Source organism: Centroberyx affinis, unplaced genomic scaffold (assembly GCF_046629955.1).
Source record: "Centroberyx affinis isolate AG114_WGS23_722 - 3 ecotype Tasmania unplaced genomic scaffold, CSIRO-AGI_Caff_v1 ptg003191l_1, whole genome shotgun sequence".
Classification (NCBI taxonomy): Eukaryota; Metazoa; Chordata; class Actinopteri; order Beryciformes; family Berycidae; genus Centroberyx; species Centroberyx affinis.
In genome coordinates this window covers 46038-74010 of record NW_027281234.1, presented here as the reverse complement: position 1 = coordinate 74010, position 27973 = coordinate 46038, and the positions used below count along the sequence as shown (strand labels likewise).

Here is a 27973-nt window from a genome sequence, read left to right as displayed (position 1 = left end):
TTAATGAGAATGTCGCTGCTCATGATGCTCAGCATGTTGTTTATGTTTCGGCATGATAATAATTATTTAGGTTTTTAAATATCATCATTCAGTCCTAACTCTGTGAAGGAGATGGATGTCCAGTCCTGTTTATCAACGAGGTAAGTAGGTGTGGTCTGTAGTTGGTTATGTAAGGCTGTTGATTCTGAGCACCTTTGTACAGACATTGACGTAAGTTATTTTATTATTTTTCTTTTTTTTTTGTTATGTAATTTTATTGTATGCAGTCACTGTGTGTAAATGGAAGAATCATACTATCGAGTGTGAAGAAGCACCCGCAGGTGGTTGGACAGCAGCAAAGCAACAGGAAGAGCGACATTTTCCACACTCAGCTGCTGGTCTGGCTCTGCTTAACCATGTGGTTTTATAACGTTTTGTTGGGGCTTGACCTCAAGGCGATACTGCTGTTTATTTTTTTCTTCCTCCTGATAGCCGATTTCCTCAGAAACAGGAAACCTCCAAACTATCCTCCGGGTCCGCTGGCTCTCCCCTTTGTGGGGAATTTCTTCAGTGTTGACACAAAACAGCCTCACATTTACTTTACAAAGGTAAGCTTTTTAACTAGAGAGGTTTTACCTTAGGGCCCTTAAACTATGAGAACGATTAAGGATAAAAGACTCAAAATCATAATGGAATTGCTAATGCTTTAATTTTAATTTTTATATTTAACTTCTCATTGTAAAAATTACTCTTTCATCTTTCCCAGTTTTCTTGAATTTCAGTTTTGCTATTCAGAATTAAATTTTCACATTTACATTTTATTGTGATATTATTCCAAGAAGACCGAGGCTAAATGATAACTAGCATTTAGCATGAAGTAAAGACCATTTACAACAACTAAAGGGTATTTAGTTGTCTAACAAACAAAACACATGCCATTTCTACTATGTATTACATTATCTCTCCAAAACCTTGGCATCTAGCTAGTTCTTCATACCTTCACCTAGACATCTGGTGGTCAAATTGCAAACACAGGAAAAAATAATTTGTCATGCTGAAGCAAGCACTTTTCTAGCTGCTAGCCCATACATTATTTTTAGGAAATGTAGTTTTCTTTCAAAAGTTGCCCCACCATGTGATGCAGTAATTCTTGCTGATTCACCAATGTTGGCTCTTCTCTGGTTTAATGTCCACAGCTCGCCGATGTCTATGGGAATGTGTTCAGAGTCCGTCTTGGCAAGGATGAGATGGTGTTTGTGTCTGGGTACAAGATGGTGAAGGAAGCCATAGTGACACAGGCTGAGAACTTTGTGGATCGACCAAACAGTTCAATAGCTGACCGGATTTATTCAGGAACGTCAGGTGAAAATCTCTCTCCCTCTGTCTCCCTCCCTACCTCTACCTCTCTCTTGGTGTACAGGAATGAGTTCCTTATAGGCTACTGCGTATTGCTTCTAAATTATACTGTGTGCCTTATACTTTGTATTACTTATGCTTGTCCATAGCTGGTCTGTTCTTAAGCAATGGTGAAACATGGAAGAGACAGCGGCGTTTTGCCTTGTCTACCTTACGTAGCTTCGGCCTGGGCAAAAGCCTCATGGAACAGTGTATCTGTGTGGAGAGTCGCTACCTACAAGAAGAGATGGAGAAGGAGAAAGGTAAGAGGTAGTAGTTGTTCAGAAGGGGGCGCAGTGGAAAAGAAGCAACACAGAAAACAATTACTGTATAATTCAACAGATATGAGCACATCAAGAAAGTACAGTGGATCCTTAAACAAAATGGCACATTTACATTTTAGCTGTTTAGCTGACGCTCTTATCTGGAGAAATTTACAATGAGTATGGGCTCAGATTCCCACACCAACATTACAAGCAACAGCAACAAATGTTCCTAAGCAATAGAATTTTCTGAACTCTGGACTCCTTTCCTCCAGGTGAACCTTTCAACCCAGCAGGCCTCTTCAACAATGCTGTGTCCAACATAATTTGCCAGTTGGTGATGGGGAGACGGTTTGACTACAACGACCACAACTTCCATATCATGCTACAGTATCTGTCTGAAGCCATTCTGCTGGAGGGCTCCGTATGGGGTCTAGTAAGAGAACAATATCCTTTCAATTATGTCATTGTGTTTTTAAAGTAGATAGAGACATCTCTTCTCAGATTTTTTTTCTTAGTAGGAAGGGTAGGAGGGTAAAAAAAGAGGGGCAGCTCTGTTGGTCTATCCCCAGGGGGGCCCATGTGGTCTCAGAGGCAGAGTATGAGTTGCTTCACTGTCCCTGGACACAGATTTATTGAAGAAGGTAAAGGCAAATGTCATAAATGAAACCAACATCACTTTTCTTCCTGTAGCTGTATGAGGCATTCCCTCAAGTGATGAAGCATTTGCCAGGCCCTCACAACAAAATGTTTAGCCACTACAAGTACTTGGAAGGCTTCGTCAGTCAAGAGATAAAGAGGCACAAGCAGGACCTGGACCCCAGCAATCCCCGGGACTACATTGATGCTTTCCTCATGGAAATGGAAAATGTATGTGAGCAACTACACTGCACAGATGCTGTACAATCGTTGCCCTTTCTGTCAGTCAAGCTACCATTCATTCAATACTGTATATCTTTTCTCCATTTCTCAATAGCACAAAGGAGAGTCTGATCTAGGCTTCAATGAGGCCAACCTGGCTCTGTGCTCTCTTGATATGTTCCTGGCTGGAACTGAGACCACCTCCACCACTTTGCAGTGGGCCTTTGTTTACCTCATCAAGTACCCCGATATCCAGGGTAATCCTAAACCCTGAGCTCACTGTGAAATTGAAAAAAAAATTGATATGCTTTGCTTATTTGCTTTGATAAAGCTTGAATCCTTGTAGTAGTGAGGCGCTTTAACCATACAGAATAGTTTTTCCCAAAGGACCCAGAGGACCAAAGGGGTCCTTTGGTCCTCCAGGGAACTAAAGCTAATAACGGGGGGAAAAAATGTTCAGGACAGGAAAGTCCCAGCAAGTCCTGAGTCAAGTCCAAGTCAAGACTGACAAGTCCCAAGTCAAGTCCCAAGTCTTAAACTTTTCGAGTTTCGAGTCCTAAACAAGTCATAATGCGCTCTTCACCAAATGTAATGCCATTTTAACAACAGAGTAATAATATATTAAATTTACTGCGGTGGACGCAACGGATAGCTGTAACGTTAGCTAAGCATTGGCTCGCTAATTACGTTAATATATTAGCCTCAACTTATCTGTTCTTTGTGCAGCTTCAAAAGTCGAATGAAGTTGGAAGTTATTGCATCTCCGTCTGTAATTTTCGACCCGCACGTTTTGCATACTGCAATTCGTTTTTGGTTGACCACCACGTAGTTTTTGTACGCGAACGAAATTATCTTTGGTATCATTTTTTCCAACTGGCGCTCAGTAACGTAACGTTAGTTCTTCATGGTTCTCTCCTGCAACTTGATTGGATGCTGTCAGATTGGTTCAAACAAAGTGGATCTGGGAAATTAAGTGTCGACTTGCTGGGAATGAATAGCGTTAATGTTAGTTGATTCAGGAAATGAAGGGAAATTAATTGATTTGTGTCACACTTTTTAATCTTTGGATTTGGGGGAAGGCATCAAGTCTTAAGTCAAAAGGCTCAAGTCCAAGTGAAGTCATTGGTGTTAAAGTCCAAGTCGAGTTGCAAGTCTTTCTTGATTTTGTCAAGTCGAGTCTAAAGTCATCAAATTTGTGACTTGAGTCTGACTCGAGTCCAAGTCATGTGACTCGAGTCTGCCTGCTGTAATGTTTTAATGTGCATGGTCTTTCATTTATGTATTGTGCCCTGACAAAAGAGCTTGCTCTGAAACGCTTTGGCCTATAAAGATGATTGATGGGATCAAGTTGCTGTCCTGAACCTTTTTTCCCTAATTGCTATTAGGTTAAATCTGTCTATTTCACTACCTAGAGAAAGTCCAGGCTGAGATTGAGAGAGTGATTGGACAGACCCGCCAGCCCACTATGGCCGACAGACCCAACATGCCCTACACTGATGCTGTCATCCATGAGATCCAGAGGATGGGAAACATTGTTCCTCTCAACGGACTCAGGATGGCCGCCAAGGACACAACGCTGGGGGGTTACTTCATACCCAAGGTGCATCTACTCAGACTTCAGTCATTCAAGTAGTTTAAACTGGCTTGGTTTTGTTCATGTTTCTTGGAAAAAATGTGGATTAAGTCAGCCAATGTTGTTGTTGCAGCATTGCTTGGTGTTAACCTCTGGGTCGTGTTTAGGGTACGTCCTTGATGCCCAACCTGACCTCTGTGCTGTTTGACAAGAATGAATGGGAGACTCCAGACACCTTCAACCCTGGACACTTCCTGGATGCTGAGGGCAAGTTTGTGAGGAGAGAAGCGTTCTTGCCTTTTTCTGCAGGTAAACTAACTTATCCCTAATTTTCAACATGATCTGATAAATCTGGAATATTATGTGATCCTGAGCTTTTATCCCTACATGTGTATCTGTGTGTGTATTCTTCAGGGAAACGTGTGTGTCTAGGAGAAGGCCTAGCCAAGATGGAGCTGTTCCTGTTTTTCGTCAGCTTATTCCAGAGGTTCTCTTTCTCCACTCTGGATGGAGTAGAGTTGAGTACAGAAGGGATCGTTGGAACTACACACATACCGTATCCCTTCAAGGTCTATGCCAAGGCTCGCTGAACCTCGCTGATCGCACTGAACCCTTTTCATCTAATTAATAATCTAACCAATGGTCTGTAACAGAAAACGAAACTATTTTGTAATCTCCCATTTTGTCTGCTGTATGGTTGCCTAATGTTATGGGGTTCCATATGTATCTTCTGTGCTTGTATATTTAATTCTGTGTGATTAAATAAATTGTTCTTGTATTCAAGGAACTGTTAAAAAGAGAATTCATACAGTCTCTCTGATTATTGGATAGATCAATATTCTGTAGTGTGGGAAGGGCAGCACATCTTGCAACATAACTGAAGGTGCAGGCAAACATTTTTGCAACATGATCCAGGAAAGAGGTTCAACTCTTGCTGAAAATACAAAAATATTTCTTTACTATCTCATCTGTTATCACATCTTTGGCCAGTTGGTGAACATTCATATAGAGGCCAAACATCAGGCTATACCGTCATAAATCTACAGGACCATAAAGACAGGCAGCAGCATTCACCAGCTACCTACTCTTAACTTTCAGGGTGAGTGAGTCATTGAGATTATCAAGTGGGCACCTTCCTTCACCAATGTTTCTCTCAATTGCGCCCAAGACACCTCAAGATGTTCTCAACAGTGTATTCCAGCAGCAGCCAACTCAGCAGTCTGCATTATATCTGCTTAGGCTAAGCTAAGTCTGACTGGCCCTGCTGGCTTGACTGGCAGCTTCACACAACGCTGAAGTTGGCATCAGATTCGCAGCTTCTGATTGGAATTTTCCGGTCCACCTTAAAAGTGGCATAACGCCTGTTGATGGCGTTGTTCAGTCATTTTCAAGTTAATTCATGAACTGGAAAACGTAACAAATACGGGGAAGATGAAATGAGAATGAATCATAGAATGAAATGGTCTTTAATTGATTTGCAATCCTGGATTTTGATCATTTTAACTGTAGCATTTCTTTTTTATTGCCCTTACTCATGGTAAACTGATTTTCAGTCTTATTGCTATTTCTTTTGCTGTGGTACCTGCTCAGTATTAAAGTCTCAAGAAACCAATATTCCAATATGACAGGGGACATCACAGGGTATCATAATCCTGAGTTTTATTCATTTTTACTGTAGCATTTTTTTCTTATTGACCTCAAAACCTTTATTTTATTTGTGAAAATGCAAAAAAAGGAGATTTCACTACTTTTTTCACATCTAGACCACATTGGACCAGGTCCAGATTAAAAAACACTATATTTAGATCTGTCAAATCTGGACTAGATTACAAAGGACACTCCAGAGACTCATTAAAACACAGTTTCAGATTTGTGAAACCTTTATTCTATTTGTGAAAACTGAAAAAATGGCGATTTCACTGCTTTTTCCCATCCAGACCACATTAGACCAGGTCCAGATCAGAAACCACTATACTTAGACCTGTCAAATCTGGACTAGATTACCAAGGAGACTCCAGAGACTCATTAAAACACAATTTCAGATTTGTGAAACCTTTATTTTATCAAATATGGTTCATGATAATTGAAATTTCTCTCAGAACAAAGAGGTTAAAAGTAAAACTTCACACACCATAAGAGTCAACGATTTTGTAGATACTCATGACCAATGATGTCTTTTTCTTTTGAAGGTCTGCTTAAGGGAAAAAATAAAACTAAAAACCTTGGTCAGTTGGACATAACAGTATCAAGCTACTTTTCCACAGCAATTCAAGATTTATTCATCTTTGAGAAGATCCGGGCTTACAAGGCAGCACCATGTTGAAAGCTTTTTGTTTTTTCCTCTTTTTTTTTATTATGGTGTGTATGTTTTAGTCTGTTTTCAGCTTTTTCTCTCTTGCTGTACTCTATAGTCTTCTTTATTTGGTGAATAAAGGGATGTCTCCACTCTCTCTGTTATGCACATAGATCATCACATCTACATAAGTTGGGAGTCAGCGCAGTACCGCCCCATCTCTAACTAGGAATGAATGGTGGAGCAAGTGAGGGGCCAAACATTGATACTTACCAGTCTCTCGCCCTCCTTTTCACTCACTCTGCTTCACAATGTGGCTCTGTGATCTGTTTCTGGGGCTTGACCTCAACGGAATACTGCTTTTTAGTTTTGCCCTTCTCCTGATTGCTTATTTTCTTATGAAAAGGAATCCACCCAACTTTCCTCCGGGACCACCAGCTCTCCCTCTTTTAGGAAATGTGTTCAGCATTGATACTCAACAGCCTCACATTTACCTAACCAAGGTAAGCAGCATCAAGGAATTTCCATATGCACATGTAGAGTAGCCTACATGAGGAGAGTAAAAAAAAGCCTGAAAGCACTGTAAATCATTCTGTGCTTCTGGATTACTTATGGCAAACATTTTAAGATCCTGAAGTAGGGCATTTGAACACCCTGAGAATGTCCAATAGAAAAAAATAATCAGCTAATCAGTAATAACTGCCCTGCATTACTAGGCTACTGTCACTGGCTCATATGAAATAGTTCCCTCAAACATAACACCATTGACTATACAGCAGCAGAGTTTGCATAACTTACCTAAATGTCTAAATTTGTATGACTTTTCTCCAACAGAAAATACAGAGATGGCGTAGGAAAGTAATAAAAAAAATGGGTGGACACTCATTCACTAAAAAGAAAAAAAAAAAGTGTCATATTTACAATTTATTGAAACCTTGTTGCAAATGAAATAGATAACTAATGACAATAAAAAGCATATATATAACAAAGAAAACAATGTTAAAAACCTGTTGATTGCAAGTCACATTGTTTTGAAAATATTGTCCTGAGACATGCATTTTATCAGTCACATGCTGGACAACAGGGGACTTATTATCTGCTCCTGCATCCACAGCTCGCTGATGTTTATGGGAATGTGTTCTGCATGCGTCTGGGAAGAGACAAAACAGTGTTTGTGTCTGGGTACAAGATGGTGAAGGAAGCCATAGTGACACAGGCCGATAACTTCATGGATCGGCCTTACAGCCCGATGGTAACCAGACTTTATTCAGGGAACTCAGGTGAATCAAGCAGCCTGACTGGTCTCTCACACACACACACACACACACACACACACACACACACACACACACACAGTACATCAGAACTCAGGTGATCAACCTCCCTCCTATTGCCTGAACACAATTGTTTTGTTCCTTTCTGTCTCAGCGGGTCTTTTCTTCAGTAATGGGCAGGTATGGCGGAGACAGCGGCGTTTTGCCATGACTACATTACGAACCTTTGGTCTGGGTAAGAGCTCCATGGAGCAGAGCATCTGTGAGGAGAGTCGTCATCTACAGGAGGGGATGGAGAAGGAGAAAGGTTGGCAAAAAGAACAAAATGGAAGAGAGAGCAAAAAAAGACAATGAAACTAAAATAATCACAGTGTACTATTTCTGATGGTGCTGTTTGAAAAGACCTTTCTTCTGTTCAGGTGAACCATTTAACCCTGTGCACCTGTTCAACAACGCTGTGTCCAACATCATCTGCCAGATAGTGTTTGGGAGACGGTTCGACTACAGTGACCACAACTTCCAGACCATGCTGACGAACCTGACGGAGATGGTCTATCTAGAAGGCTCCATATGGGCTCAGGTAGGATGCAGAAGCAGCTCAGACACACAGCTAAACTAGCATGGATGCATCTACTCAAAAGAAGAAATATTTTATTTTACATTTATTGTGAAGATTGCATGATTATTGTTATTTTTCTACAATATATTTCTGTTGTTTAATTATTACATGGAATTATTTCATAAAACAATTAGTTACCAATAGTGTCTTAAGCTTTCTTTGTACTTACTGAGGGTTAGAGTTAGTTACTTATTTCCTGTGTTTTGATTGGTGCCTGTGTCTTTTTGTTGTTAGATGATTTCAACTAAAATTTTCAACACTCATTCCTATTTTTTGCTCTTGTAGTGAGTTGTGTTTTCAGTAATCTGCCTCCATCCAGTTGATTTTTAGCAGACTCACTGCAAACTTACACTAGCCTAAGAATAATCAGAGTAAAGAAGAAATTGGCAAATATAAATTAAATATACATTATATAACAACAGTTGTATAAACAAAGCTATTCATCAAGTAATAATAGCAATTTTTTTAAAAGTAATTTGAGATTATTTTTGATTCTTTTTTATGCAGATTTGTCACTGCAAGGACTCATTTGTCTTGTGTTAACTAAAAGTCATGAGCTATAGTAATATCTCTTCAATATCGCTTAAGTAGCTCATGGATAAAAACAACCCCATTGAATAATTCCTCTGTTTTCTCTCCAAACAGCTTTACGATGCGTTCCCCAGACTGATGAAGCACCTGCCAGGGCCTCACAATGACATCTTCAGCCACAGTAAATCCTTGGAGGCCTTTATCAGTGGAGAGATAGAGAGACACAAGTTGGACTTGGACCCCAGCAAACCACGAGATTACATCGACACCTTCCTCATAGAGGAGAAAGTATGGAAGACCATGACCACCATGTCCATCTGTTCACCTGTCTGTCTTGACTCCACTTCTTGTTGTGCCCAACAACAGCTTACAGTATTTGTTCTAAAATCACTGTAATGCACAGCCTTAAGTGGCTTACTTAAAGTCACATAACTAAGCTAACTTTAAACTTTAAAATATTTTTAATCGAAGAACAAATCAACACTAAATCACATGAGGCAGAAAAGCGTTGCACTGCTCTCTATGGGTTGAAACTGAAGCATGTTGCATTTCTGGCCACACCTTAGTCAATGTTTTCAAAGTAGATGTTTTGCATCGGCTGCCAAAGGCAAAACACCGGCTTTGACATCATTGATGACTGATTTAGTGTCGATTTGCCCTTTAAACACTCATAACTTAATGCCAAGCGATACAGTTGTAGTGTTGGTATGATTTTCAGTTTGTACATTAACCACAGGCTGCGGAAAATGTGGTCACAGGTGTTTCCTTGGGTATTTTAGAACAGCTTCTGTCTTGTCAGGCATGACACAAAGCTGGATCTCATTGCTTTTATAAAACTGCACTAACATCATTGTATTTAAAAGAAAGAATGCAAATGTTCAATCAATCTTTTTTTTTAATTGATCATTTAAAAAAATAGTAATTAAACGTTATTCTTCTGCCAAGCAAAATACAGTAATTCTTCTTCATTAGCTAAACTAAGGGACACATAAGTAGCAGTATGAGTGGTGAATTTAGGTTAGTGCATTACAATTTAAATTAACTGTTACAGGGTCACAGGTGTGTGATTACCGGGCATTTTATGGCTCTGAATGTGTCTCATTCAATCAGTGCTAAGAACCAAAATGATCCCTTCTATAAACTGACAGTATGTTTGCCCACTCATCTATCCCTCCAATCTGCCTGACAGCACAAAGGAAACCGTGAACTGGGCTTTTACGAAGGCAACCTGGTTCTGTGTTGTCTGGATCTGTTCCTGGCTGGCACTGAAACCACATCCAAGACGCTACAGTGGGGCCTCATCTATCTCATCAAGCACCCCCGTGTCCAGGGTGAGTGTTCAGATAAGAAGAAACTTGAATGATCCCAGTGGGGAAATTGGGTCATTGCAGCAGCACAGAGTAGAATATAGATAAGAAGACATGTTGAAGGTTAAAGATACTACTGTACGTTGTCCTCATGTTAATACAGAGCTCCTGTGGGCTTGAAAGGATTCTCACTATGTTGACTACTGACAGATTCACAGGTTAACAGATGTATGTCCATTCATTTGGGCCGGGGGGTGACACACTGAGTAGGGAGACTGTCCTTCAACTGGAGGACTCATGTTCAAGTTCCTGTGTGAGCAGCCATCTGCCTTGCTGAGTGTCTTTAAGCAAGACATTGAATCGCTGCTAACTCAGAGGAGCTCAGTAGCTGATCAAAAGCTGGTGTTAAAGTGAAAAGAGAATTTACCTATGGGGATTAATAAACCATCACATTATCACCATTTGGCCGGTTTAGTCCACATGGATGACATTGTTATAACTGAGAACGAGCCTGACAAAAGCATTTTCTGACAAAGATCTTATTTCCACTTTTTTTTAAAGTCTGGGATTGTCCAAACAACCTGTGCTTATGTCTATGTATATAGACGTGTATGTGTATGTATAGCCATACAAGACTATCATCATACCTGAGTTGTCATACACCACCCAACTTAAATTTGTGTTTAGAAAGAAGTCAGTTTAATTGATCCAATTAAAAACTAACTTCCATTTCACTACCTAGACAAAGTCCAGGCAGAGATAGACATGCTTTGGCCTATAAAGGGGATAGAGCAGGTGAAGTGATCAAATTGCCATCCTGAACCTTTTTTTCGCAATTGCAATTACCTTAAATCCTTCTATTTCACTACCTAGAGAAAGTCCAGGCTGAGATAGACAGAGTGATTGGACAGACCCGCCAGCCCACTATGGCCGACAGACCCAACATGCCCTACACTGATGCTGTCATCCATGAGATCCAGAGGATGGGAAACATTGTTCCTCTCAACGGACTCAGGATGGCCGCCAAGGACACAACGCTGGGGGGTTACTTCATACCCAAGGTGCATCTATTCATAGACCTCAGTCACTGAAGTAGTCTAAACTAGCTTGGTTGTGTCCATGTTCCATGTTTCTTGGAAAACAACATGGCATCTTGTACGTGGGGAATGTCAGCCAGTGTTGCTGCTGCAAATATTGTACCTGTCAACATACTCAGGGTGAACACAACACTGGGAGGTTGCTTTATACCAAAAGTATTTATGTGCATGCATAAGTCAATAGTTGTTTTATTGCTGTTGGTTGAAGAGTATTCTGACACTTAAAATTCTCCTGAAATAGTCGAGACAATAAGAATATTTCACGACACATAATTGTTGATTCACTGAGGTTACAAAACTATATGGGCAGCGTCACATAACCTGACAAACACAATACTGCCTGTGTCATCCTTTCAGCAGTGACCCTGTGACTATAAGCCATCTCTTTACTGTGTTAACACCAGCTTGTTGACTTGACCCAGTCACCAATGTATGACTGCACTCAAACAGCTGAACTGGTTTCCTCTCCCTGTAGAATTTTGTAAGAAAAAAAAACATTCTACATAAAAGTTGCTCCCATAGAGGATTACCATCAAATCTGTGCTTCCTTGCTGTAAATACAAACCAGCCATTTGCACACTTGAGTCAGTACACGAGGTTGAGTGTTTTCTTGTGTGGTGTGTAGGGAACCTCTTTGATGCCCAACCTGACCTCTGTGCTGTTTGACAAGCATGAATGGGAGACTCCAGACACTTTCAACCCTGGACACTTCCTGGATGCCGATGGCAAGTTTGTGAGGAGGGACGCTTTCTTGCCTTTCTCTGCAGGTAACTTTGACATTAAACTGAATACTTAGACCTTGATTTGATACTGAACTAACCCCAACCACTCTGTAGAAACTGACCATGAGGAATAAAGTGATGCAGGTTATAGAAAAGATGTAGTAGATGTGTGTCTGTGGATGCATAGTGAGAGTATGCTGAGAGGGTAAGACACATTTTCATGACCCTAGCCTGCTTTTGCATTTTGTTTGTTTTCCCCAGGAAAGCGTGCATGTCTGGGAGAGGGCTTGGCAAGAATGGAGCTGTTCTTGTTTTTCGTCAGTTTATTCCAGAAGTTCTCTTTCTCCACTCTGGAGGGAGCAGAGCTGAGGACAGAAGGGATCATCGGAGCCACACGCTCACCGCACCCCTTCAAGATCTACGCCAAGGCCCGCTGAACCCCTGCAGCATATTCCCTATGGACTGTACGCTACAGTAATGCTAACGAGTTAGATCAAGTTAAACACATTAGATGGCATCTAATGTACGAAGGTGCAAGTGTGGCTAGCTTTCCTCAAACAGTCAAAACCAAAACTTAATAGAGCCTAGAATTTCCATCAAGCCCCATTCAGCTTCATCTGACCCACTCCAGTAGAGACTGCGTTCACTATTAAGCACAATGTTTACAGTATGTGTGTAATGATGGAAGAGATGGCAAGTTGAGATAATTACAATAGCAATTTAAGTGTAACTACAGCATGTTGTATTCCCAGAGTGTTTAATGTATTATAACTGAGTGATGAATACTTTTTCCAACGCTGACATTGAACACAGCTGAGTTACTACTATATGTAACCAGGACAGACAGGAGGGGCAGCAAAAGCTCTCCCTCCTTTCAGAGTTCAAATGTTATCATAACAAGAGTTCAATGAACAGCTTGTCGATCATGTGTATCCATACCTGTTTGTCATTGTATATGAAGGCATCAGTTGGACTATTGCCCACTGTAAATCAAAACAAATATAATTACATAAAGGCCAGCTGGCTCAGTTATGCCAAGGCCAGACATGATGCAATACATCAGTGTTTGTACAGGTGACACAAGGCCGGGAATTTGTGATCTTCCCTGCCAGTGCCATGCTTTTCTTCTGTCAACAAATTACTTCACAACATCAGCTTTCTCTCAATCCTCTTTGGACCCAAACTGAGGGCGATGCTAATGACTGCAAAACACACCTTTGAAAAAGAAATGCATTTATTTATTTTTTTTCCACAAGAAAACCAAAGGCTTTAAAATTCCAACTCCTTAAATTCATAAAATTTCATAATTCATTACTCACTTTTCTTCATTTATACACAAACACAAACATGTAGTTTCTGAGCAGTGCTATGTTTGATCGTAGTTCTTACTTTTATATAAATGCCGTTGCTTATAAATCAGCAAATCTACAAGAATCATCCACTTCAAAGGAAAATAAAAGCTTTAACATAGATCTGTAGATCACAAAACGGCAAAACTGTCACAACAGAATGCCTTTCCAGTGTTCTTGCAAACATACAAAATGACAAGGCAATCAGCAGCCATTTCATGTTTTACAACTACAGTACTTTAACTTAAAACTCACCATTAGGTTGGATAGCCATTCACCTACAATATCAAAGAGAACAACTGCTTTTCTACAGCGCTCTTCCACGGGACCACAAGATGGGACCCTTAACTGGTTCATGCCCCAAAAGACAATATGGGTTGAGAAACTATATTGATTATATTCAGCACCATGGATATGCATGTCAAACTGCGACTTTAAAAGCAAAGATCTACCATAAAGACCTACCATAGCCCAAAAAATACACAAACATGTCCATGATGGTATCTAATATCAAGTAATTTAAATGATGAAGTTACAATTTGCAGGTACTGTATATACGCTTAACCTGGTTCTAAAATTTAGATCAGCTGGTGTTAAAATCATGTTTACAGTAGAGCTGTACAACTTCTTAGATTATCCTGTTGATTACTCACTACCAAGTTAGGTTCAAGATGTTCAGAGAACACAAAGGCCTAACAGTTTTATTTTGAGCGTGCTGCCAGTAGACAAGTCAAATCACAGTTTGAAGTGTAGAAAATAAATGATACACACACTGGTCCTGGATTTCTTATTTGATTAAAGATCTGTTGTTGCAGCACCTCAGAGGTTCGTCAGTTAATATGACTTTTTCAGCATATTCACAGCTTAGTAGGATGGGCTTGCTCCATTTTAGTAAAAGAAAAATGTAATGCACTCATATTTGCTGTTAAAGAGCTGTTGGTGGCCAGCACCAAATATAGCTATCCCATAGCGTTTTCTCAAAAATGTGTAAAGCTCATTTGTCTTTCATTAGTCTGCTGGATGACAATGTTAGTACCCCCTTCGCTGCATAGTATGGCGGTGCGATTGTACTTACATTAAAAATCATCTGAAGTTACATTTAGCTGGCATTAGCGTTCAAGTCACACTTTTCAAAGACCACATTCATATTTTAGGCTCCAATTTTGAACATTGTTAAGCATTCATGTACATTTCCCTCATTCCTGATCAAATATACAGCATGACAGGAAACAAGAGAACCAAGGCTAATTGATTATAAAAAGTAAGTATTCAACTGAGTCTGCTGTTGACTAAGCTAACAGGGGGGTTGAGGAAAATACGCTGTATGTTGATTGTCAGGACAGTGTGCACTGCTGTCGCTAGTGAGGTGAACAAAGGTTGTGGGTTAATGTTCTATGTAAGGTTACAGCCAGTGTACAGTGGGATAGTACGCTACAAACTCCAGAGGATGACCTATGGGTTTGTGTCTGATAAGTAAGTGCTCATTGATCCGAGTCAGCTCATCCTTGATCCCTCCCCAAGGGCAGAGAGCTGATGCATTTAAGGTCACTTGAGTGCTCACTTGTGGGAGGGAACAAGGGGGTCAAGGGCGGAGTCTTAGAGGCTCAACTCGGGCTCGATCTCACAATTTTCCCCTATTGAATAATGTGAGACATTCGGCTCTGTGATCTGTGGAGTCGGGTGTGTGGGGGGGGTGGGGGTCTACTTGGAGGTGGTGGCAGGCACGCTGATGGAAAGCGCCCGGCGTGTGGCGTTTGTGACTTGCCGTTGCTGGGACAAGAAGGACTGGCCGGGGGGCACCAGGGAGGAGGCGCGGCCCCCAAGACGCGACTCGATGGCCAACTTCTGAAAGCTCAGACTCTGAGGAGGGAGAAAGGCAGCGTTTTCCACTTCATTAGACAAGAAATCGTCCATTTACTGTTACTCCCGTTTGCCCATTTCATACTTTGTTTTAATCTTGTATGCAGTAAATGTTAAAGTGATATAAACTGATATTCCATTGGTTTACACTTTTGAATGATCCCTCACTGCATTATGTCCCACCCCAACATCCTGTTTCAACAGGAAATACATCAAATCAAGGAAGTAAAGATGCAGTTTCTTGAACTATTTTATGAAACAGAATAAAAATCAGTTCATCTTTGTTCTGATCCCATCTTACCTTGTTGTACCACGCTGTGACAATCAGCTTCTCCTCATACTCTCTTAGCTTGGCCTGCTCACATTCACGCTAAATGACACAAAATGAAACCACCAGCATCAGTTACGTTTGAAAACAGGTCCTCTAAATCAATATCCTGTATGTTGGTTTAACAAACACTCAGACAGCAAAGACTGTGGGCATGAAAAGGTCAAATGTATGTGGATTTACTTCCAGGCTGAGAATCCGCTTGTCCCGGTCCGACAGCTGGTTCTTCAGGGCCTGGATCTCAGCGGTGGCTGGATTCAGTTTAGGGTCCAAGGCTCGGATCACCTGAAAGCAGGAAAGAAAGGACAATACTGTAGATCAGTCAGATCAAACTACTGGAATCAAATCTCCAGTATTTCTCTCTCTGATGTATTCCAGCCCATGGAAAGGGAGCAGGTAAAAATATCAATCAATGATAAAATAATGAAAATCTTTGTATAACAACTCTCAAACCACTGTCACAAAGTGCTTTACAAACAACAATACAATAAGAACCAATAATAACCAAAAATGCTACAGGTGAATTGAAAACAGGGACATAAGAATAAAACACAAAAGGACAAGTGATGTTAAATCCGGTTGTTGTGTTCACTCACGTTGCGAGCCTTCTCCAGGTACATTTTGTACCTTTCCTCCATGGCCCTCATGTCATCATCCTTCTTCTTCAGAGCAGCCATCAGCTCGTCCAGCCTCAGTGCTTAGGGATATACAAGAAATTATGAGAGGCGTCATTTCAATAATATTGTAAGATTGGAGACCAGATTGTGTGTTTCCCATTCTAAGTGTTGCAGTGGTGTTGTGATGATGGTGACATCAGACTTACAGGTCTGTGTGTTGTCCGGCTGCAGGTCCTCCAGCAGCTCTTTCTTCTTCATGATTTCATCCTGAGCCTCGTTCAGCTGCACCCTGGGAAAACACAGAGGGCTGTTCCTTTACCTCCCTCTACTGGAAAACATGGAAATGCATTTTACATCTCTCAACCACAAAGCACTGACAATGAGAGTTATACTTACATGTGGGCATCAAGTTTCCGCTTCAAATTCGACTGAAAATAAAAACGCATGAATGTCAAAACATTTATATATATATATATATATATATATATATATATATATATACACACACACACACACACACACACACACACACACACAGAGGTTACCATTTGCTCAAAGCAATAAATAGCACAGCTTACACTGTAAAATAAAAAAATCAACAACAATGCTTTGTGGGTGTTTTTTTTTTTACCAGAACCTAAATCCATTTGATTGACAACATAAATGTAAAGTTATTTGCATGTTTGTGGTCTGCAGTAATGCCATGCCAGCTCAAAGACCACATGGCCTGATAAGATGAACTCTGCAGGACATTCTCTCTGTATTTGTGCCAGTGCATGTTGGCACACTCACATCATCAGGCTTGGCTGCCTGACTCTGCAGAGCCTTCTGGAGGTCTTCCACCTGCTGCTGCAGCTCACTAATCCGCTCTCGGCTCAATCTGCAGATAAAAAACAGGAAAAACAGAATTTTTAAAAAAAAGTACACAGTATGTATCAGCACGCACAATATATATAACAGAAACAGTAGGACCTGCAAAGCACCAGCACTATTTGATGAAAGAACCTAAGAGCTATCTTTTGCATGACTGGCTGACCCACAAAAGCCCTTAACTAGCCACCTGTTCTCAGTGTCCAGTTCACTGTGTGTCCTGTGTGCCTCCTCAAGCTGGACCTGTAGGTCAGCGATCTTCTCTCTCTCACAATCCTCCTGCTGCACTCGCAGCATCTTATTCTCATGCTGTAGCCTGATGAACTTTTCTCTGTGAACAATCAGAATCGTATAAGGTCAGTATTCACAGAAACTTTGTTGTAGATACAGAAAACAAACGCATGTTGTCAGAAGCAGTTTCCATTACCTGTACTCAATGGGTAGTATCTCAGCTGCCAGGTTCTCATGGCTGGGGCTGCCAGCAGGAATCATCCCTAGGAGAGAAGAGTACATGCACTTTAGAATAGCAAAGTGACTGCTTCAAACGAGCCTCTAAGCAGCACCATTACAGTGTCAGATCTGACTATCCAGTGAGATACCTGCTTGGAAGAGCTGGCTCTGCTGAGCCTGTGTGCATCGCAGCTCCTCATTGGTCTCCTTCAGAGAGTCTCTTTCAATGATGATCCTCTAGTGGTGGCATCAGGGAGGGAGAGAGATGTTAAACAGTGCTGAGGTTAGAAAAGGGCGATTCCACAGCCAGGGATAAAATCCCTGTTCATTTCTTCTTGTCACATTTAAAAGCTGTTGTACCTCTCTCTCCTTCATCATGGCTTCGTGCTTCTCCTCAAACTTCTTCATCTCAAAGGCCAGGTTGTCCGCCCGCCTCGTCTCCTCAGACAGCTTCCTGTGCAGCTCCTGGACCTGACAGCAAGCATGCATGAACACATACACAAACTAACAAAAAAACAGAGCTCAAACTAAACCCACTCTCTACTAGTATGTGGCATTTAATATGCAATTTGGGTCTTTTCTTGGCATACAAAATATGTGACGTGTTTCTGTATGTGTGTGTGTAGGGGTGGAACATAAATATTGGACCAAAATGGATGCATTTGCTTTGCAGTTCTGTCAAAGAGCATTTACTCGCAGAAGTTTTGCTCACTTTAATTTACCTCAGCTGAAGCTACAGAACATCCAATTGGCTGACAGAAATAGTGGCATTATCTTGATTTTTAAGGTGGAACTCCTCAAATAGCATGCAGATGACTGTGACATTTCTATAAACACCATAAATAAATGTTGATTTATGGAACTTCTACGTGGTTTATGGTCTGACAATCTCACTTGCAAACCTGGCGAGTTCTATTTCTGGACTCGCTTATTCCCAAAATCACCTGAGTGGGTGTGCTTCATTTCCATCCCTGTGTTTGCATGTAATTTACCTGTCTCTTGTACGTCTCCAGCTGCGCACGGGCAGCGTTGGCCTTGCGCAGCTCCTCCTCCAGGCTGACAGTGTTGTGCATGTAGGTCATGTTCTTCTCTTCCAGCAGCTTCACCTGCCTCCTCAGGTCGCCCAGGTCCTCCAGCTTACGCTTGTACGTTTCCACCGAAGCCTCCAGCTTCACCGCACGATCTGAGCAGCTCCTATACGCGTGCACAAACAGAAATACAGCATTCAGCAGCAAGTCACATGTTCCAGACTGCTCAAAACATACATATACAGTGTGAATAAAAGAGAAAAGGAAATGATGGACACATACAAATGCAAACACACACACCTCAAAATGTCCAGTTCGTCTTTGAGCGCTCGAGATTCTTCTGCCAGGCTGGTGAGCTCGTCGTTGCGGTGCTGAACCTCAATCAGCTGCTTCTCCAACTCTTCACAGTGGATACGGTAGTCATCCTTCGCAGCCTCCAACCTAAAAGATGCACATGCACATGATTCTCCTGCAGGCAGAATGATTGGCTGTTCAAACACATGTAAATACATACACAAACACACACCTGAAGTTCTCCTCCTGCAGTGCCTCTAGCTGCTGCTGTAACTGGCTGTGTTTCCTTCCTGAAGGCGTGCTCGGGTCGTCAAACGAGTCCAGCTGATTGGCACGGTCTGTTAGGACGTCATTCTCAGCCAATAGGCTGTTCCGTTCCTCTTGAAGGACAGTCACCTGGCCAGGTACAGAAAGGTATTAGACAGACTTTCTTCAGTGATACATACATTTAAAGTTATGGTGAATTAATGCCTACACAAACAACAATCTTTGCGTCAAGTCAGCAAGAACGTTTTGTGAATTTAAAATCCCTTCCTTGGCCAATTATTTCATGCAAAGCAGCACATCTCATCTCAGCATGAAAAAACAGACCCCATTCATTAAAGATAACTCTCTTCGTCTCCCCAGCAGTTAAAACAAACAATGCAGTTAATCCATGTTGGAAGCAGAATGCAGAAAAACTGCACCTTACAGAGCAAACAACACTAAATCACACAGGGCAGAAAATCGGTGTTGCACTGCTCTCTATGGGTGAAACCTTCCAGCTTGTTGCACTTCTGGCCACACCTCAATCAGTGATGTCAAGCAGGTGTTTTGCATCAGCTGTCAAAGGCAAAACACCTCTTTTAACATCACTGATTGAGGTGTGGCCAGAAGTGCAACATGCTGGAAGGTTTCACCCATAGAGAGCAGTGCAATTTTTCTGCCCTGTGTGACTTAGTGTTGATTTGCTGTTTAAGCAAACAAATGTTAATACATGGCTGGTTAGTTCCACCTCTCGTCCATCATTTCCCTGATTTGTAATTTTTTAATACTGGCTACTGGAGTGTTTGTCAGAGATGAACTTGCCATTGTTTTGAGAAATAGTCTTGTATAGTGTGTGTATAGCAACTCGGCAAAAACAGTCGAGTAAACAAGCTCTCGGAACAGTGCCTTAAAAAACAACATTACAAACTACACTTACACCATATAAATGCCTTTCCTCTCCATGCTCCTCTCCTATGGAGCATAATCATTATTTCCATAAATCAAGGTGTATTTCAAAATATGTGAGGCCACATCATACTGCTTTGACCAAAACATGACCACAAAACGGTTTTATCATGCCGACACAGGTGCCTGTGTGAACTGAAACAATACAAATAACGACTAAGCAGAATATTAAATACACACAGCATAGCTAATGTAGAGCAGAATCCTGACTGAGCTATCCGTTAGCCGGGTTAGGAAGCGAGCGGGCAGCTGGTTTAGACGGGTTTAGTTTGGCCGAACGGTCAGCCATGTTGGACTTACCTCACTGTGACCACAGATGAGTGAGACTGGGGACAGAACAACTCAATCTGTCGAGAGTCCAGTTGAACAGAACATCAGTGCCTGTGTGTTTAGTTTGTCTGAACAGAGCTGAGGCAGCCCAGCAGCAGCAGACTGGGGCTGGTCATCCCAGCAGCGTGGGAGCGAGCAAAGCGACGGGCTCAGAGTTTCGCCCAGTCTGTCAGCCCACTGTCCTTCTGCCACAGCAGCTCCAGACAATGGACTCAAGCATTACAGCGAATTACACAACTCTGGTTTATACTGTACCAGAGGCATGCATGAGTGTTTTTATGTGTGTGTCTAACAGATATGGTGGGCTGAATCTCTAATCTCACTCAAGACCGTTTAGGCTACACAGGGTTAGACAGGGGAGTTCAATATATATTCTTTTCCTCAAGCAGTAAATAAAAACGTGGAGCAGAGGTGATCATCTCTGTTTGCAGAGAGGGTGTGTGTATGTATGAACTGTATATTCACCTGTACATCCAGCTCTTGACACCGTTGGGCCAACTCCTCCTTCTCTGCTAAAAGCTCAGCAAGGTCCTCCAGTGTCTTTTTCAGCTGGACACATGAAGGAAGAGCAGCATTAACTAACATACACAAACAAACAGAAATACAGCATTCACATGAGTCCCATGCATATGGCTGTGCCAGAAATTTTGGGACGAGAGTTGTTGGCTTTCATCAGCTTCCACAGATGTAAGGTAGAAAAATAGCCCATTTTGTTACATTTGCAGTGGTTAAAGTCGACCCCTGGACCCCACAACAAATATGGTGTTGATTGTTTTCAAAGTCACCTACTTAGGTGACTAGTGGCCATTAGGAACGTACCTCTGAATTTACCTGGTTAGTGGATTTTAATCAGGTGGTACCAATATTACTGACACAATAACATGACAGCTTACAAATGTAGAAATTGTGTTTTTTTTTCCCCTCACCAGGATAATATTTTTGCATTAGTCTTTTGAAACAGAAGTTGGCAGAAATAATTAGGTGGGGCAATATACCCCTAATACTGAGCTGAACCTGTAAAGCTCTCCCATTCAGATGGATGTCTGTATTATTAACACTGACCTGATGCTCCAAGTCCCCTGACGGCTCGGCTCCAAACTGGGCCATGGTCTCTTTACTCATGAGCTGAAGAGAAAAAATGACACTGGATTTGATTACACAGACACATAAAAGAGCTGCAAAGTCCTCGAGCTATTATACACTGATACAAGGTTACGCTTTCCCCTCCCTTAACAACAACTACTACTACTACTGAAGTGCCTTTGAGACAGGCACTTCACCTCCACACAGCTACAGTGAAGCTGCTCTGTGGCCAAAGTTCAAAGACTGCAGGGCTTTACTCAAAAAAGCACAACAGCAAACCTTCCCTGGATAAATAAAAGTTGTTTTTTTTTATATCTCCACTATGAGTGAGAGAGAAACTTGATCCAAAGCTGACTGACCTCCTGGATGGCTGTCATGACAACATGCTGCACCGACTCCTCCAAGGTCATGATGATCTGAATGTATTCTGGCAAGGAAGTGAGACAGGTTCATCATGCACATGTGTTAAAACACACACACACACACACACACACACACACACACACACACCAACTGAATATATATGAGAGGAAAGAGTCGCCACTAATGATATTTTCAGTATTTTTCAGCGTGTCTGTGTCCCACTTCCAAATGACTAAATATGTAACACTGCCCTCATTGAGTTCCCAGCCGGGTGCCCGCTTGGCTCTGCCTTTGTCAGTGGCTTGGCAGGACAATAATAATACATTGTTGGACTCAGAAACTCAAGTAGCCTAACTGGGTTTACCAAACTTCTCTTTCTTAGCTATACACTGTGCAATGCATGTATAGATGTTGAATATCTGTGTTTAATTAGGTTGTGTGTTTAATTAGTTTTATTAGTGCACACATATGGATTTAAGTGTGTGGGTGTGGGGGTGTGTGCGTTCGTCAACAGCCATGTACCTTGTTTGCGTTCACATTTGACAGCACAGCCCAGTATGAGCTGCAGCAGCCTGCCCAGCTGCACGGGGTCTGAATGCTCTGCCACCAGGGCCAGATCAGGCAGGGGGAAGTCTGAGATCTGGTGGGAGAGGACCTGATGGGCCAGAGAGAAAACAAACACACTCAGTAACAAGTGCGCTAGTGCTTTGTAGGTGCTCGGGTGGAGGGGTGGGGTAAGGGTATGCGTAACTTGGAGTGAGTGAAACCATGTTGACTTTAAAACCTCCACCTGTTCACACCAAAGTGCTGTGGTAGCACAGTGTTGTTTTAACTAACAGGATCGCTGAACAAAATATTTAATTCACTTTAATTCACTTAATGCGCTGACTCAGCCACTACAGTTAGAAAATCAGCGAGCTGCTTCCTGGTATGTGGATGTATTACACACCAACCTCGAGATGGTTGCTGCTTGATTGACTTCTACTGTACTGCCTGGTGTACGAGTGTCCACTCATACAGGCACTGGTACACTGGATTTCGTACACTGGATTTCCCTTAAACAAGGCTCTTGGGGCTCTGTGCCGCTAAAACAGTGCAAACTGCAATTCCCATAAGCTCTGCGCATTGCAAAAAGCATTACACACTAACATGCAACTGAATGACCACACAGAGACCGGCTCTTGTAGAAGTGCTGCTCCCAACCGTCTAATAAGTATGGAAAACACAGAGAGGGCGTTATGTACAAACTCACTACTTACCTCATTATAATAATCCACCATCATCTGAAGGATCTTCTTCAGGTTGTTCATCTGAGGAGATCACACACAGGTTTAAGGAATGTTATACACCTTTAAAGTGAGAATAAGGACTAAGAGCACAGAATTACAAAGCGGTCCCTTCCAAGACTATTTAAGTTCATGCAATGACAAAATAAAGACTTCTCAGATACACAAGTGAACATTTAGTAGGGGAGCAGCAGAAGCAGCAGAGGCAACAGCCAACCAGTCAGGGAAAGAAAGAAGAAGAGATGAAATGGCATACACACTGCAAGTAGTAACTTCAAGTATCACATATACATGACAGACTTGGAGGAGGGAAGTGTCATTCTCAAGGACACTTGGACAGGGATGAAGCATACGGGGGATTTAGCAAACATGGGAGTCAGCAAGGTATGGGTGGGAAGAGAAAAGGAAGAGAGGACAGATGGAGGACGGGGCGACACAGCACCGCTCCGTACCTTCAGTCTCCAGTTGTCCCCCACATCTGGTTTGATACGACTGAGCCATCCGTCACTGAACCATGCTGGGTCTCTGCACCAGAGAGAGAGAGAGAGAGAGAGAGAGAGAGAGAGAGAGAGAGAGAGAGAGAGAGAGAGAGAGAGAGAGAGAGAGAGAGAGAGAGAGAGAGAGAGAGAGAGAGAGAGAGAGAGAGAGAGAGAGAGAGAGTCAACAACAGTAAATCAACTCACTGACTAAATTCTTTATTAATAACACGCCATTAAAGGAAAAATCCACACTGTTACACATCATCAATCTGTGATGCTCAGTATTCCAGGAGTTATTTTGTGATGAAGTGTTGTAATTTACTTTTTTGTTGTATCCACTTTCCCTCAACCTGCCTTGTCTACTTCTACTTCTACTTCAGTTAGTGATTTCCCAGAATGCCTTTCAAGAACCCCCAGAGAAGGGGCTTGAACTTGTTGCTTTCAGCTGCGGGTTATACATATAGGGGGAGAGACCAATAGCAATAGCAATAATATAGTAAGAGCAATAGAGTGGGAGTCATGCCCCACACAAAACACAACATCTCATGTAGCTGGCACTGCATTCTGGTCTATTGAGGCTACTGTTGGTGGAGAAACTGACACCAAAACCTGACGTTTACCGTTAATGTTTTAGATAGTTGAAAAAAATCTTGACCTCAAGCTCCATTGTAGCTGCACTGAAAATATTTGGAAGTGATGTCACATCATCAACGTTTGGCAGTTATCCACGGGGATAAGAAAAATACACCACCAAACAACAAAATGGTCCCAGAAATGCAAGGTACATTGCCAGTGGCTGTTTTAACAGTGTTTAGGTGTTTTAGGGTGGATATTTCCTTTAAGGCGCTTGAAAAGTGGATTGGTACAAATACAAAAGTATGTATTTTATGATAGCTGAGTTAAATACATAATATGCTATTTTACCTCCCTAATTTTGTGCAAAGAAGTACATACATACATACATACTAGGGGTCAGTTTGTGCTTGAGAAAAGTCACACCTCATCAAACTGTCCCATCAGTTTCCCCTGTGTGTCCCTGACTGGACTAAAGTGTCAGGCTGCTGCGGTGTGGGATGTGAAATACTGAAGCCAAGCAAGACTGACTGTAAATGAACAATGTACCTGCAGAGTACACACATATCATGATTAATGCGGCAGGACAGGCAATATGTGCGTGTGTGTGTACGTGTGTGTGTGCGTGCGTGCTCTCTCACATCTGATGCAATGCCTGTGACATTGCCGCTCCAGTGGTCAGCTCCTCCACCGTCCTGCAGGGTGCGGGGGTGTTGAAGGTCTGCAGCTGAGGGGCAGACAGAGAGCACACAGGGGTGAGATTTGGGTGCAAAAGGAGAGCGCAGGGAGGGAATATCACAGTCTCAGATAGATGGCGGCATACAGCAGCACACCTCATAAACTGAGTTTCCGCTGAGGGGTTTCTCCACATCACTGCAGATGTGCCTAGATAGTACACACACTCAGGAGGGAAGGAGAAGTAAAGAGGAGAGAATGGAGGACAGAGCTGGACTGGTGGATGGATGGATGGATGGATGGATGATTGGATGGATGGACGTGCAGATCATAGTGGTATAAAAACTACAGACAAACACAAAGGCTTGTCTGCTAAAGTGAAGCTCTAAATAATTCAACCAGCCGTCACGGTGGTAGGAGAATACTCCTGGGCCAACATCTTTTTCCTCAAACGTGGCTGGCTTCTACCAAATAATAAATCAAGAGCTGTCTGGCTGTGGTATGTGCACATCCCGCAGCGCTGTGATTACCAATTCTATTTCAGGGTGCCGACTTGCTCTGCCCGGTCTGAGGTTCGGTCCCACCAACAGCAGGCTCCGTATGAAGAGTTTCATTCCAAAATGAGATACCGTATATACAACATTTGAAAACAGTGACACATCCTCTGACAAAATCATGACTGGTATTAAAGTTAAATCTGTTGTGGGTAACTATGAGTCAGGAGTCATCTTGAAACATTTACTTACAAAACAGTTGTTCTTCAGGGTAGAATCATCTGTGATTTTGAAATATTGACTTGATTGACTCCTGAATTTAGGAAGCATTTTTTTTTCCAAGAAGGATGTATGCCAGTGTTTTGGAATGAAACCCTTACTCTCTTAGTGACAGGGTATAGTAGGTGAAAAAATAAAAATAAAAATACTAATGTGGCTTTCGTAGAGTCGTGAAAATAAATGGTTTGCAAAATCATCTAAGAGGTATACAGTAGGCTACACTGTAAACTTGGCATTGGGTCTAATTAAGAAATAACTTAATTGGGTTCCAAGCCAAGATGCATAGTGTAATCATTCAGTGAACAGGCAGAGGTGCAATATGAGCTGCGGTATAAATGAAGGACTGTGCACAAACAGGCGCAGACTGAAGCCTGCATGGAAATCATTACTCAAGGGTAATATGTGATTGCATAAACAAAGATCGAAAGAGCGACATTCCACAAATATCTCCCGGTTAATTGGATTAGCTCTCTAAATCCGACGAGGATCAACTAAATTGGGGGATATTATTGTCTTTGTGTCTCCTAACTGGCAACTTTGTATGTGTTAAAATGAGCTATAGGAGGTGTTGTGTGTTTTTTTTTTTTTTGCTCTTACTGGTGGATTAATAGTGTAGGCGACTCAGCCCGGGATGAATTAATCATATATAACTACAAACAGGAGATACAACGACGGGGAAATGGTTTGCTACTGATTTACGATACCCAACAGTTCTCATATTTCCTCATCAGTGCTCACTGCTTGTGGAAGAGTGTTTTCGCTGACATATACACCTACAAACAGGTACATGGCTACCATACATCGGACGACTCAACACACACACACACACACACACCAAAACTCACCCATATTGTAAGGCTGTCAGCCAAAGCCGTTTTGTTCTCGCCCATTTCTTCCCCTTATGGATCCTCAAATGTTTCCTCTACCTGTCAACAGCGCTCTTCCGCTCCTTCCCTCTGCATTTGACCTCACCTGCAAGAGAGGTAGATCTCTAACGACGGTTACGCAGCGTAGGGACGCACGACGCTCATTCCGCAGTAAAAACAACGTAAGATCTACGCGAATGACGGCTTCTTCGGTGTTTGACGTTTGCGGCTGGCTGACTCTGGTTGGGGGCAGTGTAGCGCTGTAGCTGTAGCAACGGGATAAAGGGATAGAAACGCCAATGAATCAGCGAGACCAATCACTTTGGAGATCTGTGGAGATTGATGGCGCTTAAGCTTCTGAGGAGCCAATCAGAGAGCGCGATGTGGGATTTGTACACGCCCCCGTGATCTGGTCACAAGTCCGTTAAAAATCAAAACATTTCCGACCTGTACAATTAAACCTTGGCTGCCGCTCATATTTGACGGATAAATAGGGTGGACGTTGATTTAATAATAGGAAACAGATTTTTTTGCCATATCAACAGTTAAATATGACATTTATTTGATCGTATTTGATTGCCAATATGCCAAGGAGACGAAAAAGGAAACTGTTTCCTGGTAGGTAACAGTGCCCCATCTGCTGAGCAGTGGTTTCCAAAGTGGGGTCCGAGGGCTACCAGAGGGTCCCTGATGAAGTTCCAGGGTCCCCAGCAAAATGATGACTAGTAGGATATAATTTCAATATAATTTAATTTTGTAGAAGGTAGGTCAATGAGAGAATGGGTAAGGATGAGTGTTGTGATTAGTAAGTTTCTTTCTCTCCACTGTTGTCTCCCCACCTGCAGTAACTTTGTGGGACAACTATTTCACATGTTTGACCACATACAATATAAGGCGTCATAACCCCAAATTACAGCCAAATTACAGAATTAGGCTAATCTAATCAGTTTGAACTGCATTGTTATTGCCAGTTTTACAGGTATTTCTATGGAATATATTGAAGTGCAATATTATTCATCCTTTTTAGCCCAATCTTATATTGATAATAAATACATATGTTTTTCCTGTTTTAACAGTATCCCAACCACTCTCTAAAGGTAATTTTCTCCTCTCATGGCAGTAAACTTCCTCTCGTTATCCATAAATATAACTCACGTGAAGGTGTGTGTAATTGTAATTCAGAGTCCAAATACTCTTTTAAATTACTTGTGCACCCTGATAAGATAAGGAATCTCACATGTGCGGCCCCATGAGCAGGAATCAATCACACATTGCTTCACTCTTGAGCCACAATATAGAAATTAGCCACCAAACCCTACAGAAGCATTGACAGAGCTCTATAACAGACAAAGCTGAGATAATGTAAATATGTGGCCTAATCTTATTGTATATCTAACCTGGACTTGCTGCTCAGCCACAATGCCTTTGTAGGAATGTGGGGCATACAACAAAGTAATCAATAAGCATACTTGGTTCAGGTGTGTAAATGTATGAATGGGGGGTTCATAACCTGAGAGTGGACTTTGCCCATATGGCCTGTAGGAATGACCTCTCTTACTGTCAGTAGGCCATCAAACCTCTGTTTTCTCTCCTGATCTCTGCCACTCCGAGGCCCCAACCCTC

At 41.9% G+C, this 27973-nt stretch overlaps 3 protein-coding genes across 3 annotated transcripts; 2 read left to right on the top strand and 1 right to left on the bottom strand.

Annotated features, from left to right (window-relative positions):
- The first annotated feature begins 216 nt into the window (after window positions 1-216).
- LOC139660018 (cytochrome P450 2J4-like) lies at window positions 217-4865 on the top strand. The gene is made up of 9 exons (XM_071538055.1): window positions 217-587; window positions 1176-1341; window positions 1485-1637; window positions 1913-2073; window positions 2331-2507; window positions 2614-2755; window positions 3911-4098; window positions 4239-4380; window positions 4486-4865. The coding sequence occupies exons 1-9, from the start codon at window positions 261-263 to the stop codon at window positions 4659-4661; spliced, it is 1632 nt and encodes a 543-aa protein (XP_071394156.1). The 5' UTR covers window positions 217-260; the 3' UTR covers window positions 4662-4865.
- A 1730-nt stretch (window positions 4866-6595) lies between these two features.
- LOC139660019 (cytochrome P450 2J2-like) lies at window positions 6596-12351 on the top strand. The gene is made up of 9 exons (XM_071538056.1): window positions 6596-6867; window positions 7479-7644; window positions 7793-7945; window positions 8058-8218; window positions 8903-9076; window positions 9978-10119; window positions 10969-11156; window positions 11818-11959; window positions 12176-12351. The coding sequence occupies exons 1-9, from the start codon at window positions 6676-6678 to the stop codon at window positions 12349-12351; spliced, it is 1494 nt and encodes a 497-aa protein (XP_071394157.1). The 5' UTR covers window positions 6596-6675.
- A 716-nt stretch (window positions 12352-13067) lies between these two features.
- Window positions 13068-26436, bottom strand: hook1 (hook microtubule-tethering protein 1). Its single transcript, XM_071538054.1, has 22 exons — window positions 26330-26436; window positions 24678-24763; window positions 23437-23509; window positions 22958-23008; window positions 22221-22353; window positions 21695-21762; window positions 21315-21377; window positions 20718-20801; window positions 18943-19106; window positions 18717-18857; window positions 18381-18582; window positions 17749-17859; window positions 17538-17625; window positions 17366-17432; window positions 17129-17269; window positions 16861-16948; window positions 16465-16496; window positions 16275-16357; window positions 16048-16148; window positions 15635-15736; window positions 15425-15493; window positions 13068-15123 (listed from the first exon to the last, which is right to left on the bottom strand). The coding sequence occupies exons 1-22, from the start codon at window positions 26372-26374 to the stop codon at window positions 14965-14967; spliced, it is 2151 nt and encodes a 716-aa protein (XP_071394155.1). The 5' UTR covers window positions 26375-26436; the 3' UTR covers window positions 13068-14964.
- Between the last annotated feature and the right edge of the window lie 1537 nt (window positions 26437-27973).

Bases quoted from the DNA above. Each gene is read 5' to 3' on its own strand.
- LOC139660018 (XM_071538055.1), top strand. From the start codon at position 261: ATGCAGTCACTGTGTGTAAATGGAAGAATCATACTATCGAGTGTGAAG. The intron at 2,756-3,910 runs GTAATCCTAAAC...TTCACTACCTAG, and splicing joins CAAGTACCCCGATATCCAGG to AGAAAGTCCAGGCTGAGATT. The intron at 4,099-4,238 runs GTGCATCTACTC...GGTCGTGTTTAG, and splicing joins GGGGTTACTTCATACCCAAG to GGTACGTCCTTGATGCCCAA.
- LOC139660019 (XM_071538056.1), top strand. From the start codon at position 6,676: ATGTGGCTCTGTGATCTGTTTCTGGGGCTTGACCTCAACGGAATACTG. The intron at 6,868-7,478 runs GTAAGCAGCATC...CTGCATCCACAG, and splicing joins CTCACATTTACCTAACCAAG to CTCGCTGATGTTTATGGGAA. The intron at 9,077-9,977 runs GTATGGAAGACC...TCTGCCTGACAG, and splicing joins CCTTCCTCATAGAGGAGAAA to CACAAAGGAAACCGTGAACT.
- hook1 (XM_071538054.1), bottom strand. From the start codon at position 26,374: ATGGGCGAGAACAAAACGGCTTTGGCTGACAGCCTTACAATATGG. The intron at 24,764-26,329 runs GTGAGTTTTGGT...TCTGCCCCTCAG, and splicing joins CTGACAGCCTTACAATATGG to CTGCAGACCTTCAACACCCC. The intron at 22,354-22,957 runs GTAAGTAGTGAG...CTGGCCCATCAG, and splicing joins TGGTGGATTATTATAATGAG to GTCCTCTCCCACCAGATCTC.